The sequence below is a fragment of the Peromyscus eremicus genome, chromosome 12 (assembly GCF_949786415.1).
Source record: "Peromyscus eremicus chromosome 12, PerEre_H2_v1, whole genome shotgun sequence".
Lineage (NCBI taxonomy): Eukaryota > Metazoa > Chordata > Mammalia > Rodentia > Cricetidae > Peromyscus > Peromyscus eremicus.
The window spans coordinates 21,109,829-21,131,421 of record NC_081428.1 but is presented as its reverse complement, the minus strand read 5'-3'; the positions used below and the strand labels follow the sequence as shown (position 1 = coordinate 21,131,421).

Genomic DNA, 21,593 nt, shown 5'->3' with positions numbered 1-21,593 from the left:
GTGACGGATAATGATGCTGGGCTGAGGCTTTGTGCATGCTGAAGAGGGCTCTGCCATTGAGTTTAAATGTCTATAAACATGTTGAGACACCTGCTTCGACTATGACAATTTTAATCCCAGGAAATGGAATGTGTTGCTGGGCAAATGCCTCCCTCCTCAATTACCAGCAACACATATATAAGTATAAACTGTTAATGCATCAGATTGGAAGAGTACAGAGGTTTAATTTACTCTTTTCTCCCTAAATAAGTTGATCTTAGCTGGGTCTGATGGCTCTCAGATCTATAAATTTTAGCTCTTTGGGAGGCCAAAGCAAGAATTCCAGACCAAAGCTTGTGTGGACAACACAGTGAGTTCAAGGATACCCTAGGCAACTTAGTGAGACCTTGTCTCAAAATAAAAAGTAAAAATAACGTTGTGAATACAGCTCCATGGTAGAACACTTGTCCAGATGGAGGCCTTGGGCTCAGTCCTCACCACTGCAAATACAGACATAAAGCAAAACTGTCTCCATCACTGACCACATATGTATACAGCTTTCCATGTTTAACTTTTTCCTGTATACAGTTTTATTTGGAAAGGACTCGAATTTTTTCTTGCATTAAAAACAAACAAGACCCATTAAAAATAAAATAAAAACCCCTGATAAAAATTTTAAGACCAAGTATATGTATCTAATTAGCTTTATTTTGGAACATTGTACAAACTCTAGTGTTAAAAAAAAATGTAGTGGTCATTCAGTTACACAGTGAGGAATGGAAGACAGACCACAGGCCGACTGTCAGTTTGAGAGATGCTTTAATTACATGTTTCTAAATATACTAACTTGCTGGTAGCAGCTTTTTCCCCCCTTCATTTTTCTGAGACAGATAAAATATATGATATATTGCTTTTATTTATTGTTTTTCTTTTTAAATGACCGGGACTTAGACATGGATAACCTAAAAACCAGACAAAACTCACAAAAATAAGCCATTTCAAATTAGAGACAATGCATTTTTCTCATTTATTCAAATTCACTGCAGGAAGTAAACACTAAAAGATTAAAAAAACAAAACAAAAAATTCACACTGCAGTATGTACAATTCATGACATCATATGAAGAAATTAAATTTCTAATAAAAATGGCAAATTATACTACTAAGCAGATTGCATCAAAACTGGCTGTAAACCCCAGAATTCTTACCGTAAATGGTAATGTGCCTGCATTCCAGCATTCAGGAACACTGGACTATTCCTGGTTATAATGTTTCCAATGGGATTTCAAGATTTGTGAAGTTGTGTGAATTCTTTATGTTGAAAAGTGGTTGATTTAAAAAAAAAATTAAGACCCTTGGATTCAAAGCACATTCCCTCACAAAGCTTAAGCCACAGAAGTCATGTCCAGAAATGAAATACTGTCGTGTTGGGATGAACATCTGATCTGACTTGTTAAGACATTTTTGCCAAATGCACAGATGCACAGGGTTCCCCATGCACTTTTCATGCAGCAGGTAATCACAACTTAAATAAAAGATTTATTTTATACATTTGTCCAGACTTGCAACTGTATACATACATGCACAATTTTTTAAACCTGTCTGATTATATTTACACTTATACATGGAATATACAGGAACCAAAGAAATTAAAAGGTTTTTCTGTTGCATTAGAACAATACAAAATATGTATTTTTTTCATTAAGGAAATCACTATTTACATTACCTTTAAAAACCAATTTTAACATCTTCATGTAACAAGTCAATATATATATATACATTATATATATATATAGAAAATATATACTCTCACCAGTTTATTCTTCTGTAAGATGTAGCAGAGAACAAACAGGTAATGCTACCTTACTGATGTCAATGAGAGTTGTAGTACCCTTTCACAAATGACTTTATTAGGAAGAAATTGCCTAGGTATCGAAAATAGTCCTGGAAAATGTGTATGTGTGCATATTTGAATCTACATATGCATAAACAAGGTAAATTTGTGGATGTATGCACTTTCTCTTCATTAGGATTACTGTAAACTCCACGTGGGGGTATTCTCTAGTAAGTCAGAACAGCATTCTTTAGAGTCACATTGATTTCTGTATTACCTATTCCCATTCCAACCAAAAACAAACAGACAAAACAAGGCTGGCTCTGGACGTTTCCCTGACCTAAGTGCTGCTCCACCGTAAGAAACACATTGCCTCCAACGGAGGATGAACACCAGCATCCTACAATATACTTCTAAGGCTCCAACCCTTTCACAATAACTGAGAAAAACGACTTAGTGTAAAGCTTATTTATAGAGTGTAGACAATGAGATCGTCACAGTATGGACATGGAGTAAAATGTCTTCACTGGCCAGTGGAATTTTTCATAGCAGAATAAGCATACGCCTTCTCCTCCCTCTGATGTAGCATAATATACACTCCAATTACCATACAACATTTCCATTAACTATTTACAAATCATCTTGAGAAAAAATAACCATTTAGAATTTTAGATAATTAAGAAATAATGTCCATTTGCAATATAAAAAAAATCTTAGAAACAACATCAAGTACATACAGCAACTTCAAATAAACTTCCTTCTACTTAATTATTGAGTACACAATAATGTTTTGATAAGTTGTTTGCTAACCTGGTTCAAGACTGAAAATAAAATATTGTCTGGTGGATGAATTGTGGGCTATAAAAACTGAACTTAAAAAGCAACTTGTTTCAAGACTGAAATTCCACGTGGCTCAATCATATATTAAGCTCTTTCAAGACAGTATCAGTGTTTACTTTGAATACATGTGTAAAACGAGTTGATGCCATGTAGTGACTGTGTAGGTTCTGTTATGTTCTGATAAGTGCCCTTTTATTGGTTTTCAGGCAATCTGAGCTTAATGTCTTTCTTGGGTTTAAACTGGTATCTTCATAAGCACTGTTCTGCAGAAGACTGTTTGAATAGAAGGTAAGGATGTATTCAGGAGAAGTTTCCCAACCATCCTGGGATCACCTGAGTTTGCTAAGTGGCCCTGTTATTCCATCCCTAAGGCTAATTAAGTTGGTGTTATTAATTAGAACAAATAAATAATCACAGATTTTCCTGAGATGTTGACCCAGATAGGAAAGTTGTGTCCCCTCTACCTGATTTTTTTTGTCATAAAAAGTATTCTGAACCTGATTTCCAAAGATATAACAGCAATATAGGAACTACAATACTGCAAATTTTGAGTTGATGTGTGACTGTATTGGGGGTAAGTATAGGCATCAAATAGTTTCTTTAAAGTCTCATGTTCTGGAAAAGTTGTAAGCCATGGTTTTCCAACACATACAGAACATGTTAAGGTGTAGACCGAAGACTCCCAGGTCCAGCAGAGACCCTGTTCTGGAGACCTGAGAGATGCTGCCTAGCAATCTGCATTTTAAACAACTGCTCCATATGGTCCTAATGCAGTTTCTGTGCCCAGAATTAAGAAATCCTGGTCCTAAGATTTACAGGTACCACAGGAATGGGGAGGATTAACTTCACAAGAGATGGTGAAAATCGTTCAAAGAAAACCCATTTTTGCTTTTGTTAAAAACTATTTCTAAGTAGTCAATTATTCAGGAAACTGCCTGAAGATGAACATTACCTTCCCTAATTTTGTAAAAGGAGGAGTATTAATTTAGGAAAGTAGTCAAAATATAAAAAATGGAAATCTGCCTTTTATTTTGAAGGATCTATTAAACTGCCCTTCATTGTAATCAATTTTTACTAAATAGTACAAGGTTTAAAGAAATACACATTGAAAACGTCTGGGGTGGGGCAGACACAATGGGAATCTCAAAACCCCTTCCAAGAGTTAAAAAGAATTTTTGTTTAGCAAAAGTGAAAAATGTAAGCATTACTACTTCTTCTTACTTTTGAACTGATGAGATGTGAATCAGCAGAAGGCTTCTGGGTTTTTCTTAATTTGATTATCTTTCAATAGTTAACAATTTGGACTTTAAAAACGTGTTATGTAGGCTGACTTCTGAGATGCGAGATGAAGTACCCTAACAAAGAGAGCAAGCAAACCGCATCAATCCACTGTTGATGGAGTTTTTGCATTTTAACGTATGCCTCTTATTTATGACTATAAAATCATTTCATCCATAGGCTACTCACAGTTGTCATCTGATGTACACAGAAGTATTAAACAACCAACTTCTAGTTCAATAGTTCCCTCATGACATCTAATGTTAAGCAAAAATTAGTATGCATATTTAAACATCACCAGTAACCAATACTTTCAGAATGAAGAAGTTTCAATTATACCATGCTTTTCTCAAATCATGCTCTTATTTATACAGATCTCAAGTTCATACTGATTAATTTTAAAAAGATCCAAAAATGGTACAGCAGATACACATTATTCTGACTCCTTTTTTATTGAGAGCACGTTTCCCAGAAGTCCATAAACTTCTCCATTTGTACTGTGTGGGCGAGAAGCATTATTTCCCATATGGCTATTGTAAGGGCTTCTTAGATTGAAGAAGGGACCTTTAGTTTCTGCTGCAGGAAGTAACTCTTCTTTGATTGTCACCTGTGAGACCCTCTCAGCAGATGAAGGCTCCCTCCAGACTTCTTTGTCCTGTGTTTCTCGGGTGGTAACAGAATTGCCTCCTTTCTGAAGCATGTAATAGAGGATTGGGTTCGTTTTGGTCAGTCTTGGGGAGTCTTTTTCATACTCATTCTTATCCATATCTGTGATGACCCACTTAATGGGTCCCTTCTCGTTGGGAATGGGCACGGAACACCCATTCAAAAGCCCAGGTTCTGGTCTGGACCCCACGCAGCTCAAGTGCTCCGGGAAGGGAGGACTCAGAGGAGATTTTCCCGCTCCTGGGTATGGAAATGTCCTGTTATCCACACAACTGCTGGGCTGAGGGGAACTATACATCAGTCCATTTAAAGAAGAAATGCCGAAATCAGGTTTGCTATTGGGCACATTATTTTTATGTCCTTTCTTTTTATTGTCGATGACAGAGTTACTCCTGTGCGGGGACAGATCTCGCACACAGTTCTCGGAGAGAAGCAGCTGTTTCAGAACGTTGAAGCTTTTGCTCTCTCTGGCCCAGCTCCTGTGTTCACTGTCACTGGCTGAACTATGACCAGCAGGGTATTTGTAGTCAAGGTCATTTCTGCTAAATTTCAGTTCTTCCTGATTAAGCAAGGACCCATAGAGTACTTCCGGGGCATTGTGATTACTGGCAGTATCTACAGCACTATTTTTCATTTTTTTAAATGGATTTTCTAGTGGTTCCGTATAAAGCTTCCTTTTCTTGGGGACCATGCAAAAGTTCTTTGACTCCAGGGGCGTCAACTCACTATTTCTGTGACTCCTGTCCTGATCATCCACTGGGTAACTCTCTTGATTCTGTCTCAGCAATCGACTTAACAGACCATTCTTTGAGAAAGAAAAATCCTGAGGTGAAGCGGGCTCTGATTTAAAGTCCTCGGCCACTGGTAAGGCAGCTGTGCTCCTCTGCATGGTGGGAGTGACGCCTAAGAACGGGGCGCTCTTAGCGTCATGGTTTAAATGCACGTTTGTGTTATGAACCTGGAAGTCGTCGCAAGGCTCGGATTTGATTTTCACCATCAGTATCTGTTCACTCACAGATCTCTCTGCATGTTCCTGGGTACCTTCCTCTCGCAAAGGAATTTTCTCTTTCCTTTCGCTCTTCCCCTTGTTGGAATTCCCCAGGAGCAGCTGAAGGACAGTGCGTCTTTCCAGCAGATTCTCTATCTCACAACCTGGCAGGGCCGGGTCAGGTCCTGCTGGCTGATGGCTGAAGGCTTTGTTTTCTTCAACTGCATTGGCTTTGTTGGAGAGCAGAGGGCTATTTAACCTATCGATCACACCGAGAGGTTTCTCTGCATTTCCACTTAACAGCTGTTTGCTGGGTCTCTGCTCTTCCGCCGGCATGGAAGACTGCATTCCACACTGTGCCAAATTTTGTAACAGTTTACTGGCACTGAACGTTGCCGAATTTGGGGCACCTTCACTCGGGGCTGGTTTCTCTGCTGGCGACTCTTTGCTTTTTGTGAAGTCCATCAAGTGGCCAGCCGCGGTGCTGGTTAGCTTGGAAGAGGGAGTACTGCAGGCGTACGGTGGGGGGGAATTCCACTTGATGACCAGAGAGTGCTGAGAAAGGTTGATGGGAGACTCCGCTTTGGTGGATGTATGCAGTGGTGGAGTGCTCACGGGGGTAGTCCTGTGTGTACTGGGGCTTTCAATGACAGAAGTCCTTGTGTAATTCTGTGGACTGAACTTAGTCACATCACAGGGGACTTCCTGAGGGCTGGCGTTCCTTTCAACATTCTCTTCACTTTTATGGCCAAGGAGCAGCTGAAGAAGGGTGACTTTCTGGTGTGAATTCAGCTTGGAATTTTTTGAGGTATCTTGATCTTCTTTGATGTCCACACCAGGGACTTTGGGATCCCACGTGTTTAACAGGGATTGAGTGAGGTTCTCAAGAGAAACCGGTCTGTCGGCCTCTGGCTTCTCCATGCGGTGTTTGCAGGACAAGTCTATGGGAACACAATTGGAATAGGAGCTCTCATCTCCGCTGCTGTCGTCTGTAAAACTAGGGTTGTTATCGGAGTACTCATCAATTGTGGTGGGGGTGCTGCTCTCCTCGAAACGACTTCCTCTCTCATTCTGGCCATGCCCATTCATTGGCGTGGGTATGGTCTGGCTTTTGAGAAGGTGTAAAAGCAAACTGTTATTGGCAACTTGCTTTATGCTGTTTCTTTCCAGTGAGTTTTTATAGCCCGTGTTTTTGGGGGAAGAAGGAACACCCCCCATTGGATTCTGAAACGTTGCGGCATTATTCTTGCTAGCCACAGGTTTGCAGGATGAGGAGGTTCTGGCCTGCCCGTTGAGATGGCCAGATGCCCCTTTGGGGAGCTGGAAACTGCTCACGTCCTTCTGACCATTTTCCTGCAATCTGGCCATGGCAGCAAGTCTTTCGCTTGCTGCTTGATGTGCACTCTGGGTTTTTAGAGCATGTTCCCGAGAGTACTGCTGTAGATGGGCTTCGCTGGAAAGGAGCAGCGCTAACTGGCTGCAGGCCACGCTAGGCTTAGGGGAGGTGGCGGGGCTAGCCCTTTTTTCCACCATGCTGGCAACAGCCTGTAATCTTGCGGCACATGACAAGGGTTCACTCATGACCTTTGTCCCGCTTTGTCCGACTTGATGAGGTGACTCCACCACAAAGCTATCTCTGATGAGGTTTGGAGTCACATCAGGGAGGGTGCCACCGGACTTTTGATCCTTGGTTTTACTTTTCTTCAACAGAGTTTTTAAGTGACTCGAGGCCACGCCGTAGCACCTTAAATCCTTTTCCACTTTTAAGGAATCGTGACTGAGGGCATATCCTTGCTCTTTGAGGCTCTGTCTAATCTGTTGTGACAGAGCAACAGTCTGCAGCCTGGAGCTGAATGACTGAAGCAAAGAGGCCAGTAATGTGCTATCCTGCTTGCCTTTAGGCACATTGTCAACCATGCCAGCCAGCAAAGCTTCCTTCTTTACGTTTAAATTCACGATGGAATCAGACAGCCTCTTCCGCTTTGCCGCATTCCAGTCCTCAGAAGACTGTAGCAGTCTGGCTTTTTTGAGATGCAGCATGCCAGATCCCTGGTACGTATGTGTATTGAGAGCGGGCCCATTGCTTTGACAGGTGGGAAACGCACTGCCAGAAATGTTAAAGTTCTGGTCTTCTTCGTTGTGGCCAGCAGACTTTTTGTCAACGGCAGTACCTGAGCCCCCTGCTGCCTGATGCATTAGTAATCCTTCTAGGTAAGTTAAAACAATAGAATCCTGATGCACATCAGAGCCAAGCTCTTCTCCATGAGTCATGTTCAATACAAGTGTTCACAGGGGCTTGGCTTCTAGTCACTTTAAAGATATGTTTTTTGTTTTGGTTGTTTTTTTTCTTTTTTCTTTTTTGTCTGTAAGATCCAACTTCAGGAAGTTAACGTCAGCCGATCACCTTCCCTAGCAGTCAGAGAGTGATGTGCTGTTACATTCTGACCAGGATGTCCTCTGGCAGTGACAGGTTAAGAGGCAGGCAAACTCCAAGGCGGACCTCAGCGCTGATCTGCAGCTAGGGCAGCCGAAGAACCTCCCTCCTTTAGCACAGAGCTATGTAGTGGCACGGAGGTAACACTTCTTAGGGAATATGCTGCTTTTCTTTCTTCATCGTTTGCTGTTCACCAAATGCACATGTCAGTATCTAAAAATATATAAGTGAAAATAGTTAAGGAGGTACAGAACCGGACTCATGCTTATTACCTATAAGAATCAGAATACAGCATCATGAGTTTATGCATATAAACTATACATGTGTACTAAGCACACAGACACACGATAGCCACATCTGTCCGATATGTGATTTGTAGGTAAGTAGCCTTAAAAATACTCCACTGCCACTGAAGGATGAGATAAGGGCTTGTGAACTTCTATGCAATTATTCAAAACACAGTTTGTACACGGGCTCCAATGCTGTACAGTAATATCCACTTACCTGTCTCATTGTTTATTTTCTACCTTACCAGAAGATCTAGATGACAGGCTAAGAATGATCATTTCCTAAACCAGATAGCACACTGGATCTTTAGTTTAACTTCAGGGACAAAAAAAAATGACATGCAAAAACTCCTTCAGAATGAGATGACCTACTACACTAATTGTAATTAGCACACACAGCACGCTAGATACAAAACTTTATATATTAATTCTAGAAAGGAAAACAGTTATAAAAACACACATGCATGAATACATGTTCTTGCCCTCTGAAGTTTGGATAAATGTGAACCCAAAAGACTGAGGTCACAACTTTGAAACTGGACACTGTAACCTCATTGGCATTCCACAGGGAAACAGCAGGAAAAGGCCATCCCGAGTATTCACTTTGTTCTTGTTACAGCCCAATCTCTCCGATCCTAGTCTGCAGGGAGGGCTGTGGAATGATCTGGAAAAGGGAGCTGTGACAGGGAACATCAGCACTGGTTAAGGGGAGCCTGTACCCACATTCCTAGCATAGTCTCAGTAGAGAGTCCTTTCCTCCTTTTACTTCTTTTTACATGAGGAGGACTTCGTCATTCAGCGTTCTTACTGTCTTGAAGACAGAACCCCTCTGTCAACCAAGCCTCTGAGCATCTTCAGACTTTCAAGATGTAGAACAGCCAAAATCCATGTGAGACTCTTCATTAAGTGGAAAAAGACTGAAGGCAGGCGCGTAGCAAGAGAAGGTGGAAGGGAAGAGATGATGTGAAAATGAGATCATTTATTCAATTGGTTACCACTAAAAATAAAAAATATATTACCAATTATAAGACAAGAAAGGTCTCTGCCCTCTAGGTAGCATAATTAGATGTTGAAAGTTATCAAAGGTATACATTCTGGATAGAAAAATGAAAAAAAATGCTGAATTATAACTTGTGCTTAATAAAAAACTTTTAAATATGAGTATGGAGGTAGGATCTGGCAGATTTTTTACATCCTGAAAGATGACGCAGCAGAATGGGTTACACAATGGCTCTGTTGATGGCTTTTAATGGTGGAGACATGCCAGGATTGCCTCATCTTGCTAGGGACTCCAGTATTTTCCCTTTGTCTCTTTAAGTACAGTGAATCGCTGTGATGGTTAATCTTGTCATCTTGGTGCGATTGAGAAACACTTAGATTAGTAAAGCCCATCCCTGGGTGTACCTGTGAGAACATTGCCAGAGAGGATTAGCTAAGTGGGGGGAGCCACCCCAGATGTGGACAGCACTATCCCAGTCTAGGACCCCAGGTGGGATGAACGTGTAAAAAAGGGAACGCACAGAGCACCGAGTCTGCTCCTGTCCCACCATGATGTGAGTCGCTCTCCATCCGGAAGACTGAAACCTTTGCAAGTGTGAACTTTATAAGCCTAAATCTTTCCAGTCTTATGATGGTTTGTTCTGGTATTTCAACAGAGTATCATCAAAAATCTCACACCACTCCAACAAGAGCAAAATGGCAAAAACACTTAAAAGAAGAAGAAAATTTATAAGAATACATAAAAGGCTTAATATATATATATACATATACACATGTGTGTGTACATATATATGTATATATATGTGTGTGTGTACATACATCATATATTATATGGATATATATATATATATAATGATAGCAAAATACAATATTATACTCGATTATAAACACATTCCTGGGCTGGAGATGCAGCAAATACTTGCTTCAAATGGACAAGACACAGTCCAAGGCCTTGTGTTTGATCCTGAACAGCACATATAATCACAAATATACATAAACACACAGATCGCTATAACTTTAAAAGTGAATTTCATGTAATGCAATCCTTGCTATCAATAAATTTTCAATAAGTCTTGAAAACCAGAGCTGGGTCTGAAGACCATGAAAGTGATCCAGACACTAATTTCATAGATTAATAATGCAATTCATGTCAGTTATTTCAACATTAGAATTGTAAGTAAACCCGGCTTTCATTAATTTAAAATTATTTTTAAGCATAAAAATATCTTTTAGATCTTTCTTATGAAAAAAATTTACTAGTTCTTTAGTATGTAGTATAAAAAAAGACAGTATTTCTGAGAGAATTCTACAAAAAAACCTAAACTATGAAAAAATTTATGGAATTTTGAGCATATGCTTAGCAGATATTTCAACACAGAGTGTTTTAATGAAACACCTATCAATGTTTGAACTGTAAGAGTCTATTTTCAAAAGTAATGTACTTTGGTGTTTAACATAGTACTTGAAAAGTACCAATTTTAGCTCAAAGTGTGTGTGTATGCTTTATAAGGGATATATCAATAAAACGAAAGTTGTAGCTGGGCAGAGGTGGTGCCCGCCTTTAATCCCAGCCCTTGGGCAGGATGCAGAGGTAGGTGGATCTCTGTGAGTTCCAGGCCAGCCTGATCGACAGATCTAGTTCTAGGACAACTAGCGCTGTTACACAGAGAAACCCTGTCTCTATGAAAAAAAAGAAAAAGAAAAAGAAAAAAAAAACGGTTGTAAGTTGTTCATATGTGAGGAGTTCACAAGTGGTCACAATATTGATTCCTTTAAGTGACTAGATTATTTCCAAAGCAATGTTTTATATTCTTCATTTAAAAATTGTTTATTAAGAAAAAGGAAACTGCTGAAATTTTATATACTTCAAAACAGTGAAACCAAATACTGAGGTTTTATTTAGATATTGAAAGATGTAGCTCACTGAATTCTTATTTGTGAGCGAGCTTACCTTTGGTTGAAGATAAATAATAAAGACCACTAGCCAGTTGCTTTTACATACAGTATCTTTCTTTCAATCAAATTCTCCATTAAAACTACACTTAAATGATTGACATCTATAATACCACATAGCATGTTATTTAAGACAAGTCTAAGGAATGACTTCCAACTGTTTCTATTAAAATTTCTCAATTTCTTCATTGTCAGGTCATAATTATCTGAGCATTAAATTTCAAGGAATTTCTTCATTGAAGCTTTAATGAACATTTTGATTCTTTGCTCTAGTTTCTAGAAAATATAGAAAGGTACAAGGATTACTTCCTTGTGCCATTCAATAATAACTCCTGGGACAATAACATCTACTGTGGATTATACTTTGGGTCCCTTGAGGGGTCTTTCTAGACAAATGGTAATATATATAGTATTTATTAAGCATTAATAGAAAAAGAAGTAAGAACATCCCAAAGTCGTATTTATTGACCAAGAAAAGTTTCAAAAATTGAAAGAAAAATGCTACAACATGCAGCACTCCATCCAGAGAGAAGAAAGTACTTTTAGGACCAGTATCAATTAGAAATAACCACAGAAGAACTCAACATGTAACTTCACAAGGCAGACAGGACCGGAGAAAGCACTTCAGATGAGGGTCCTCAACCTTTACTAAGAGGGGGAGACTACTGTGCTTCCCCTACTACAAATCGAGCATGAGGCTGTTTGTTGCTGGGAAAAATGCTTCACAAAGAGTAAAACAAGCATCATTTTGCAGCTACTTCACAACAGGGAGGAGAACTGGGAGGTAAAAGCATAACCTGAAATACAGTTCTCACTGAATGCCTTATTTCTCATCAAAATGTGCATCTTTTGAGAGAAGCCAAATGCCAAGATAACTTTCTCTGCAGCGCTGTCTTCGTCAAAAGATAGATGTGGGGTTGGACAAACAACACAACCCAAAACAAACAAACAAACAAACAAACAAAAACCAAAACAAAAAAAACCCCACCTTATTTAAATCAGTTTGCTCAAATGAGACCCTCACACCCTCTGCAACTAAAACTTAAGAGTCCCCCTCCCACAACCCCAGTGAAGGTTCACAGTTTGTATAAGTGAACCACAGAGGTAGGGAACACAGAGGGTGCCCACTGACACTCAATTTCTCTCTACTGAAAATGGTGGGGGGATGGGCACGTTTATAGATTTTTGCTCAAGGCCACACTTGCTCCTAACTTCCAGGTCTACGGCTTGAGCTTGCCTGTTGGCTTGCACAGGTTTAACACTGTCCTTTAAATTCCCCACTTAAAAAAAGCTTCCCCGGGAGACATAGTTGTTTGACTAACTCAAGCATTCACCCCCGGCTGGGCTTATAAGGACCTCTGCAACTCTTCATGAGGCAGAGCGATTTGTTACATTGTAGTTGACAGAGTAACAAGCACTTTAACCAGAGGATACTTTGCCGAGCGATTTGTTACATTGTAGTTGACAAAGTAACAAGCACTTTAACCAGAGGATACTTTGTCATAAGAGTTGTACAAAAGCCGGGGCGGTGGTGGCACACGCCTTTAATCCCACACTCGGGAGGCAGAGCCAGGAGGATCTCTGTGAGTTCAAGGCCAGCCTGGGCTACAGAGTGAGTTTCAGAAAAGGCGCAAAGCTACAAAGAGAAACCCTGTCTTGAAAAAACAAAACAAACAAAATAAGTGTTGTACAAAAGACGAAACAACATGTTTTATGACTTTGAACTTCATAGTGAATCCTAGAGGAAGAAAACGGTTTTGAAGTCCACTCGATCCCCTCCAATTGTTTAATTTTCACACAATATTTGAAGCCTCTGTTTATTTAAAAGCTAAATATGAATGTATACTCACATTGGAACTTTCACTTATTTCATAATGGTTATATCGTAAATAAAATGCAAAAACTATTCAGGACCTTCGAGTACCCAGATAAACAAACGCAAGAGAGACGACACAATCATCCTGGTGGCAGAAATGAATATGTCTAGGTTGATGTAATAGAATTCTGAACTTGAATTCTGAATTCTGAATTCAGAAGACTTGACACAACAGAAAATAATCACTAACAAATTACTTAGCTAGCTAACGCCAGCTTTCTTTTCTTTTCAATTTTTTTTTTAAAGACTAAATCCATAATGACACAGGAGACAGTTTCTTAAGGTTTTCTGCAACATTTCCTCAAAGTAATGAGTCCATTCTTTTTTTTTTTTTTTTGGTTTTTCGAGACAGGGTTTCTCTGTGTAGCTTTGTGCCTTTTCCTGGAACTCACTTGGTAGCCCAGGCTGGCCTCGAACTCACAGAGATCCGCCTGGCTCTGCCTCCCGAGTGCTGGGATTAAAGGCGTGCGCCACCATCGCCCGGCTATGAGTCCATTCTTTTAGTTTTCAAAGTCTGTTTAACAATCTCTATCAATAATGAGTGGCATGGCAAATGAGCCCCTTTCTCCGGGCATTACCTGTTTATGATATGTATACACAGGGACATCTTTTGAGATGGATGCATAATTTCTTCTGAACTCAACTCCAGCTTCTCCACCCTTAAAATAGACGTGACATACAGACGACAGCCCAAGCTCAAGGTCACAGATCAGCAGGAAAGATTACCAGGAGAACTGATGTTACAGCTGGCAGCTGATCCAAGCTCCCCGGGTTTCCAGTCCACCTCGCAGACACTGTGCCTCTACTCACGGGATGCACTCTGCTTTAAAAATATTCTTTACATCCTGAAGACATATACCGTTTTCATTACAAAGCATGATCCTGCTGAATACACTGCCTCAAGAGTGGGAGAATTCTTTGTGTCTCAGAACTGTGAATGTTTACGTGTGCTGATGTATATGCCTATCTATGCTTGTGTTTTTGCTTGTTGTGATTCATCTCCCTCGTGTGACAATTTTGAAAATGAACTTAACTTGCATATATCCCTAAACATATCCTGCTCCCTAACAGGTTCAATCTATATGAGGCTGAATCTAATATTGTATTTCTCAATATTTCAGACCATGTGTAGATTTAATTGTTGATTACTGGTTCTGTAGGAATGTTTTGTAATATTTCCATCACTATTTCCAGCATATATTCGGGGAAAAAAAAATTTAGTTATCAACAATTGCTACAAAAGTGCCTTATAATGGAATTATTGTCAAAGTGCGATTACCTAACAAAATAGCATAGCTGGGCATGGTGGAATAGGCCTTTAATCCTAGATCCCTGGAAGCAGAGGTGCTGCTGGATCTCTACGAGTTTGAAGCCAGCCTGGTATACATAGCAAGTTCCAGAACTACATAATAGAGACTGTCTCAAACAAACAAACAAACGAATAAAATAAATAAATAAGAATAAAAAAGAAAGCTTAATGTATAATGTGTAAGTTATTATACATTAATTATTTTGATAAAAACCACAAGTTACTTCTGCCAAGTAATGGAAGTTCCATTGATGAGTTCTTTTGGAAAACAAGGAAAATTCCTCATAAAACACACCATCCAAGCTGTCTTAGTGGGGACACTTATCAGTGAATGATGTGTTCCTTTTTACATATTGCCTGGGTAAAAGTGCTGACGAGCTGTGAACAGACCATAATTTTCCAGAAACGGTAAACATAATGTACCACTGCTCTTGCCAATGCTGGCCCAGAACCCAAAGATCTTTAGAATGGAAGTTTCAGCAGGATATGGAACAGGTATCACTAGACATAATCTATGGACAGACAGGCATAGATAGTGAGGACACGTGTAAAAGCGAGAAGTTATAAACCTGAGCCCAAGTGTTAAACACAGAACAAGAACACTACACACCCAAGGTTCTAGGAGACTAAGCCTTTAAATATTAGCAGGTAACTGTGTCCTTTAACTGGTAAGTGGAAGCTACTGGCACGCCATTATTAGGCTACTTTAATGACTTCTTAATTTATTTAAGAAATTGCCGTGCATACTTTTCTTGGACTTCTCTCTTGCCTGCCTGTGCATACGACCCAGCGTTTGAAGTGACCTCAGTAGCCGCAGCCTGGAACTGCTAATCTGAAACAGCTTTACTGGTGTTCAGATTTAAGTCTCCACCATAGGGGTGGCTTGGAGATAGCCTCACCATGGCAGCTGCCACTGGGAAGAAGATGCAGACGGGGGTCAGGCTTAGGAAGGGGGATTTAGAAGAGCACTCTGGTGAGCTGCCAGAGAAACAGGAAGAGCAGTCAGTGGTCTAAGTGACATGGGCCAGGCTTTTGGGACTTCACAAACTGGGTTGAGAATATTCCTGAATTATTATTCATTATTTAAAAATGAAGATAATAAAAATTACTTAACTTTCACTACTTGTATCATTTAATGAAAGTAACTGTGCCACAGCTAACGAACTAACTACGTCAGAATGGTAGAAATCTCTCACCATTCTTCCAGGCTGCTCTGTCTGTTTCCGGCAGGAGGACGTGTGTGCAGTGGTAAATGGACTACGGTGATCACCTCACTGTTTAGTTTGTTCGTCTCTGAAACCGCTTAAATTCCTCCAGCAAGAGATCTTAATATTTACATTTTGCTCTGAGCTTTTGTTCTCACTGTGCTCTCCACTAGAGCGTTTATACAAATGGATAATTTGTTTCTGTAATAAGGATGTAATAAGTGAGCAGGGGAAGTACTATGATATGGGAGACAGAGTCGTGCACAGAGATTTTCTTCCCACGTGTCCATCTAATCCCTACGATCACCCCCATTTCATGCACTGTCTCAGTTAAAAGCAGAGAGACCCATGCAGGCACCTTCCCCAACTTGCAGACCAGGGGTGGCTTTTTATCTGTGACTCTCCAGCACTCAGAGGAATTTTCAATCATCTCACTTGCAAAATTAGAGTTTTGTTTGTTTGTGCATGCCCGACCCCTCAATACAGGGTAAGTTCCTTACAGGCAAGAATTAGATCTTTTCATCCTTGTGTCTCCAGGACTGGGCAGATATAGTCTTTGTTTTTTGTTTTTTGTTTTTTGTTTTTTGTTGTTGTTGTTGTTGTTGTTGTTTTTGAGACAGGGTTTCTCTGTGTAGCTTTGCACCTTTCCTGGGACTCACTTAGTAGCCCAGGCTGGCCTTGAACTCACAGAGATCTGCCGGGTTCTGCCTCCCAAGTGCTAGGATTAAAGGCGTGCACCACCACCGCCCGGCTCAGATATAGTCTTACAATGTGCAAAAAGTCAATCTCTGAGAGTCTTAGTTCTGCTAAATATGCTGCGGGCCATGATAACTGTGAGAGAGCTCAGTATTAAAAATGATACGGTGCTAGTGCTAACATCTGGCTTCAAACTCAAGACTTGCTTCTTCTGCATATGAACTAACAAAAACTACAAAGGTACAAAGTAATAGGTTGGTTAGGAATTTAGCTCAGTGGTAGGTTGCCTGTCCTCGAACAAATTCCAGGCCTTGAGTTCAGTCCCTAGCAACAGAAATAAACAACAACAAAAACCCCCAGAAGTAACGAAAGTTGTTTGCTTTAATCTTACATGAGTGGCTACTATTCTGGTAAAAACCCAGAAGATATACAAATTTTTAAAACGCACGTTTATTGCTGTTGTATCAGTCATGTTAGGAAGATTCAGTATACAAAGATGGCGTCAAGAGTAAGCATGTTTCAAAATACTGGTACCCTACATTTTCCATCATATTTCTTCTTTCCAATTGTTGCCCACGTAGAAAGATGAATAACACTCATTTGTAACTGAAATGTTATTCGTGCAATGTCTTTGGAAGAAGACATATTAAGAAATGAAGTTTCACACTGAAAGATTTGTTCTCTAAAGCCAAAGAAATCACATATATTATAAAAATAATGATAATGAGGCAAAATAAGGAAAACTTTCTAAAAGAAAGTTTTTTGATTTTTACTGTATCAAATATAACCAAGAAATTACTCTTTACATTCATTTAACTATTAAACACTGAAGTTAATATTTATTCATTAAAGAACTTAGATTTCATTTATATCCATATATTTGGAGAGTATCAAATATTAGCTTTCACTTAGTTTGACTAAATAAAAGTAGTGTCTTAACCTAAAGTGATTCCATCAGATTATGTAAAAGTGGGGCTAGAAGATGGTTTGTGCAGAAGAGTGCTTGCTGTGCAAGTGTGAGGTCCTGAGTTCAAATCCCCAGCACCCACTGAAAAGCTGACATGTTGCAGAAGTATCTGTAATCCTCTCACTCCTACAGGAGAGACAGTGAGACTATGTATGACTCCTTGCGAGGTTGTGGGCCCATTAGTGTGGTGGCATTGACATCAGGTAAACAACAGAGACCTTGTCTGAAATAAGATGGAGGATGAGGATCCACACTGTGATATTCCTCTCACCTCCACATGCACATCGGGGCGTGTACACACCAGCATTCATAGACATGAACATGGGCACACATGTGCACACACACACACACTATACACATGCATAAGTACACCCACACATCACACACACACATAAACACACATGCATACACAAACAGGTATAGCAAGTCAAGTCACCCTTTAAGACCTAAATCAGAAAGACTGAAAAGCAATCCAACAAGAACAAACATAACCCAAGCTGGGCTTTCTTGAATACTGACGCAGACAATGAGCACTTCTTCCCTACATCTTTAAAACACTGGCCTCTGGCCATCAGCAGAAATACAAGGGAAACCATTCCTGGGACCTGTATTAAAAACAAAGGGTTCACTCTTGTTGGCCGAGTCTGCAACATGATTAAATAAAATTAATTCTGTGATTTTCAAAAATCTAGCAAAAGAACTAATTATTCCATGACAAAAGTACAGACTATTTATTAGTAGTATTAGTGTTAAACCTTACCTAAACTAGGAGCTCAAAAGGCTGAGAGGTTTGGGTTCAGTTTCTGGGTCTTTGATTTATCAACTGTTTAACCTTGGGCAAGTCAGCCATTCTTTAGTGTGCTGTTGTTTATAAATGCACAAAACCACAGGGGGAGTAAATGTGGCCACACATACACAGTCTGGACACAGCACAGCAGAAGGAACATACACTCGAGAATTTGTTTTATACTGGCACAAATGAAACTATAAAATTCCTCCAAGTACTAGATTAAAATCTGTAGCATGAATCTTTAAAGGTCTTATTAATAAAAATAAACCCAGGGCCAGATATTGGGGTGAACGCTGGGAGATCTGAGAAACAGAGCAGGCCACAGCTAACCTCACCTCGCCAACTTCTCACCAACTTGTCAGCTGATTCTGTTTGCTCAAACTGGAAGCCTCTGAGTCCTCATCTGGAATGTTGAGGACTCAGAGGCTGAACTCAGCTGAACTGGTGCTAGAAGCCCAAAAGCTTAACCAGGCTCTAGTTCCTGGTCCTCACACCTTATATACATTTCTGCTTCCTGCCATCGCTTCCTGGGATTAAAGGCATGTGTCACCATGCCCAGCGGCTTCCAGTGTGCCTTTGAACTCACAGAGCTCCAGATGGATCTCTGCCTCTGGAATGCTAGGATTAAAGGTGTGAGTGCCACCATTTTCTGGCCTCTATGTCTATCTAGTGGCTGTTCTGTTCTCTGACCCCAGATAAGTTTATTAGGGTGCACAGTAATATAAGGGAACACAATATAACCACAACAATCTCTCTCTCTCATCTTATGTATTAATTTATTCTTTCTTCCATTCACTTACTTGTGTGTTGGCGGACATGCATACGTGTCCATGGAGGTCAGAGGTCAATCCTGGGTGTTTTTTTTCAGGAGTCATCCCCATTTTCTTCTCCCGAGACAGGGTCTTTTACAGGACCTGGAGCTCACAATTAGGCTAGGCTGCTTGGCCAGTGAGTCTCAAAGATCCTCCTGTCTCTGCCTCCTCAGTATGGAGTGCTGCATCTGGGTGTGGGGATCCAGCTCGAGGCCTCATGCTGAACGCAGCACACACTTTACTAAAGACTGAGCTACGTCCACAGCTCCTACTCTGTTTTTTTTTTTTTTTTTTTAGTCTGATCATCAGTCCTTTGGGAGACCCGGAAAGAAGGCCAATCACTTCAAACAACAGTGTCATGCCACTGGCTAGCTCTCTCAACCCGGAGGTCTAGGTGAGACAGTAAAAACTTGCTGTTGATTGAAGTCTAGGAAAGGGCACTTAAAAGATGACAAACACTCCAGGTCTCTGGGTGCCGTAAAGTCACATTTTTTTTTTTTTTTTATCAACTCTTGACGGGTCAAAATAGCGGCTTCAAAACTCCTGGGAAGACTGTGTCACGAACTGTTGACTCCTACTAAGTCACTACTCCTTTCAAAGCCCTGCTTTCTCAGGGGTATGCTGCAGCCATATCCCTTCCTCCAAGGAAATACGGAGGCATATTTTCTTTGATTTCCTTCAAGAGGTGGTTGGTGTATGATTTACCTTCACTAACATTTTTCCAGGCAAGGGCACGAAAGTTGGGAACGACTGAGAGGCTGGTGATGGCTGCAGTCAGCGGCTAACCCCAAACCAAATGGAGGTGCTAGGAATTCCAGCCTTTCCTGTCACGCCAGACCTCTGCAGACAAGAAGATAAAAGTGCCCAAAACATTCGGCCAACCAAATGCTTTTGTAGCCCTTGGGGAAATACAAGGTTACTTTTCCTATTCCAAAAATCTTAAATATATATACACTCATATATATTTAATATAAATATTGACTATATTTACCTAGCATGTTCTAGATGACTGTTAACAAATCTGTTACTAATAGATGGATGACACAGCACCAAACTGAGGAATGTACTCTCAGGTGTTTGGTTTTTTTTTTTTTTTTTGAGGCAGTCTTACTATGTAGCTACAGGCTGGCCTTAAAATCACAAACTTGAGCCGGGTGGTGGTGGCACACGCCTTTAATCTCAGCACCCAGGAGGCAGAGCCAGGCGGATCTCTGTGAGTTCAAGGCCAGCCTGGTCTACAGAGCGAGATCCAGGACAGGTACCAAAACTACATGGAAAAACCCTGTCTCGGAAAAAAAAAAAAAATCACAAATCTGCCTTAGCCTTCTGAGTGCTGAGATTACAGACAAAAACTACCATGTCTGGCTTTTTCGACTTGTTTTTTTACTTCCTTGACACCCCCATCAAGTTCCTAGATGATAGGTGAACTGTACGTGCCTTTGTATTCCCATGGGTGATATTTTACAGGTACTGATAATTATCTGTTGAATCTTTCAGTATATTCAATGTATATCTGTAGAGGTGCGAGCATTTGGATACACAACACAAGTTAGTTAACCTAGGAAATTCTGTAATTTTATAATCTTTCACTACAGATTTAAATCAAGGAGAAATTGCGCATATGAAAGATGCCTAGTAAGTTTTCTTTCCTTAGACCTTCTTCTTAAACCACTTGAGAACTTAACCAAAATGGACCAATCATTTGCTTTCCTAGGACGTATAATGCAGAGAAAGAAAAGGTCATCAGTTGTGGCTTTGACGAAGTCACATTTCACAAGCAAGGAGAGAGGAGTGGAGTAGTCACACAGTGAGAAGCGGAAGAGAGAGAAGACGAGCCCGGAAACGGAGCCTGCCTTTCCTGTTTCAGGGAGCAGCAGAAACCTCCTGTCAGGTTCCGGAAGAGCTGGTGCGCGTCTGTTATAAACTCTCCCGCACTTGGACTTGGGTGAGGGGGTATCTGCCCCATGTAATCCCGCCTTTGCTGAGATACTGTATTCAGAACGTGGAAAACAGACGACACATTGAATCTCTGACCCTAAAGAATTCGGCCAATAAAAGTGCCCCTAGTCCCACTTTTCCTATAGTAACTTCCCCTCACGAATGGTTAAAGAGCAATCCACATCTCCACTTTTCAAAGACGGGAAGTTAATGACACAGAGAAGAAAATAAGATGGCCAAGGTCACACTTAAGTTGGTAGGGGCAGAGCTGATGATAACAGCACTTCAGACATCTTACTCCAGGGGTCTGCACTAACCAAGAATCCAGCTGCTTCCCCTGATGGAATGAAAGGATGCCAATTACTCAAACTGTGTAGGAAACACTGACCAAAACAGGGGTTAATTGGACATGGGTTGTTTTAATTCCATAATCAGCTCTTTGCCTGCGCTGCCCTGGGAGGGAATAACATATCTTTTGCAGGAATGGGAAGAGGGCCAGCACAGGCCATCTGGCTGCACATGTCTTTCCTGAAGTTATCCCTGCAGCTGTGTGACACTCAATGATGTTGAAGAACTTTTTACTTTAAATCATTTTACTATTTCCCTTCTGTCCAGTCAACATATTTCAAAATTTTGTATTAACTTTACTATAACACCACCACCCCCAAACAAAAAAATCTTCGGAAATAAAAAAAAAAATCACACATCACAGTGAAATGAACCAGACCCAACGTCTATACATC

The 21,593-nt window shown here is 40.4% G+C and overlaps 1 protein-coding gene across 2 annotated transcripts in view; it reads right to left on the bottom strand.

Annotated features, from left to right (window-relative positions):
- Positions 1-982: 982 nt before the first annotated feature.
- Nrip1 (nuclear receptor interacting protein 1) overlaps positions 983-21,593 on the bottom strand; it is a 67,109-nt gene continuing 46,498 nt past the window's right edge. Inside the window, exons 1-2 of one of the 2 annotated variants that reach the window (XM_059277150.1) lie at positions 13,108-13,221; positions 983-8,231 (exon numbers count right to left, since the gene is read on the bottom strand). In XM_059277150.1, the coding sequence (XP_059133133.1) occupies positions 4,364-7,855 (3,492 nt within the window). In that variant the 5' untranslated portion in view covers positions 7,856-8,231; positions 13,108-13,221 and the 3' untranslated portion in view covers positions 983-4,363. Of the gene's footprint in view, positions 8,232-13,107; positions 13,222-21,593 lie in introns of those variants that run through there. The other variant, XM_059277149.1, reaches the window with a different exon arrangement.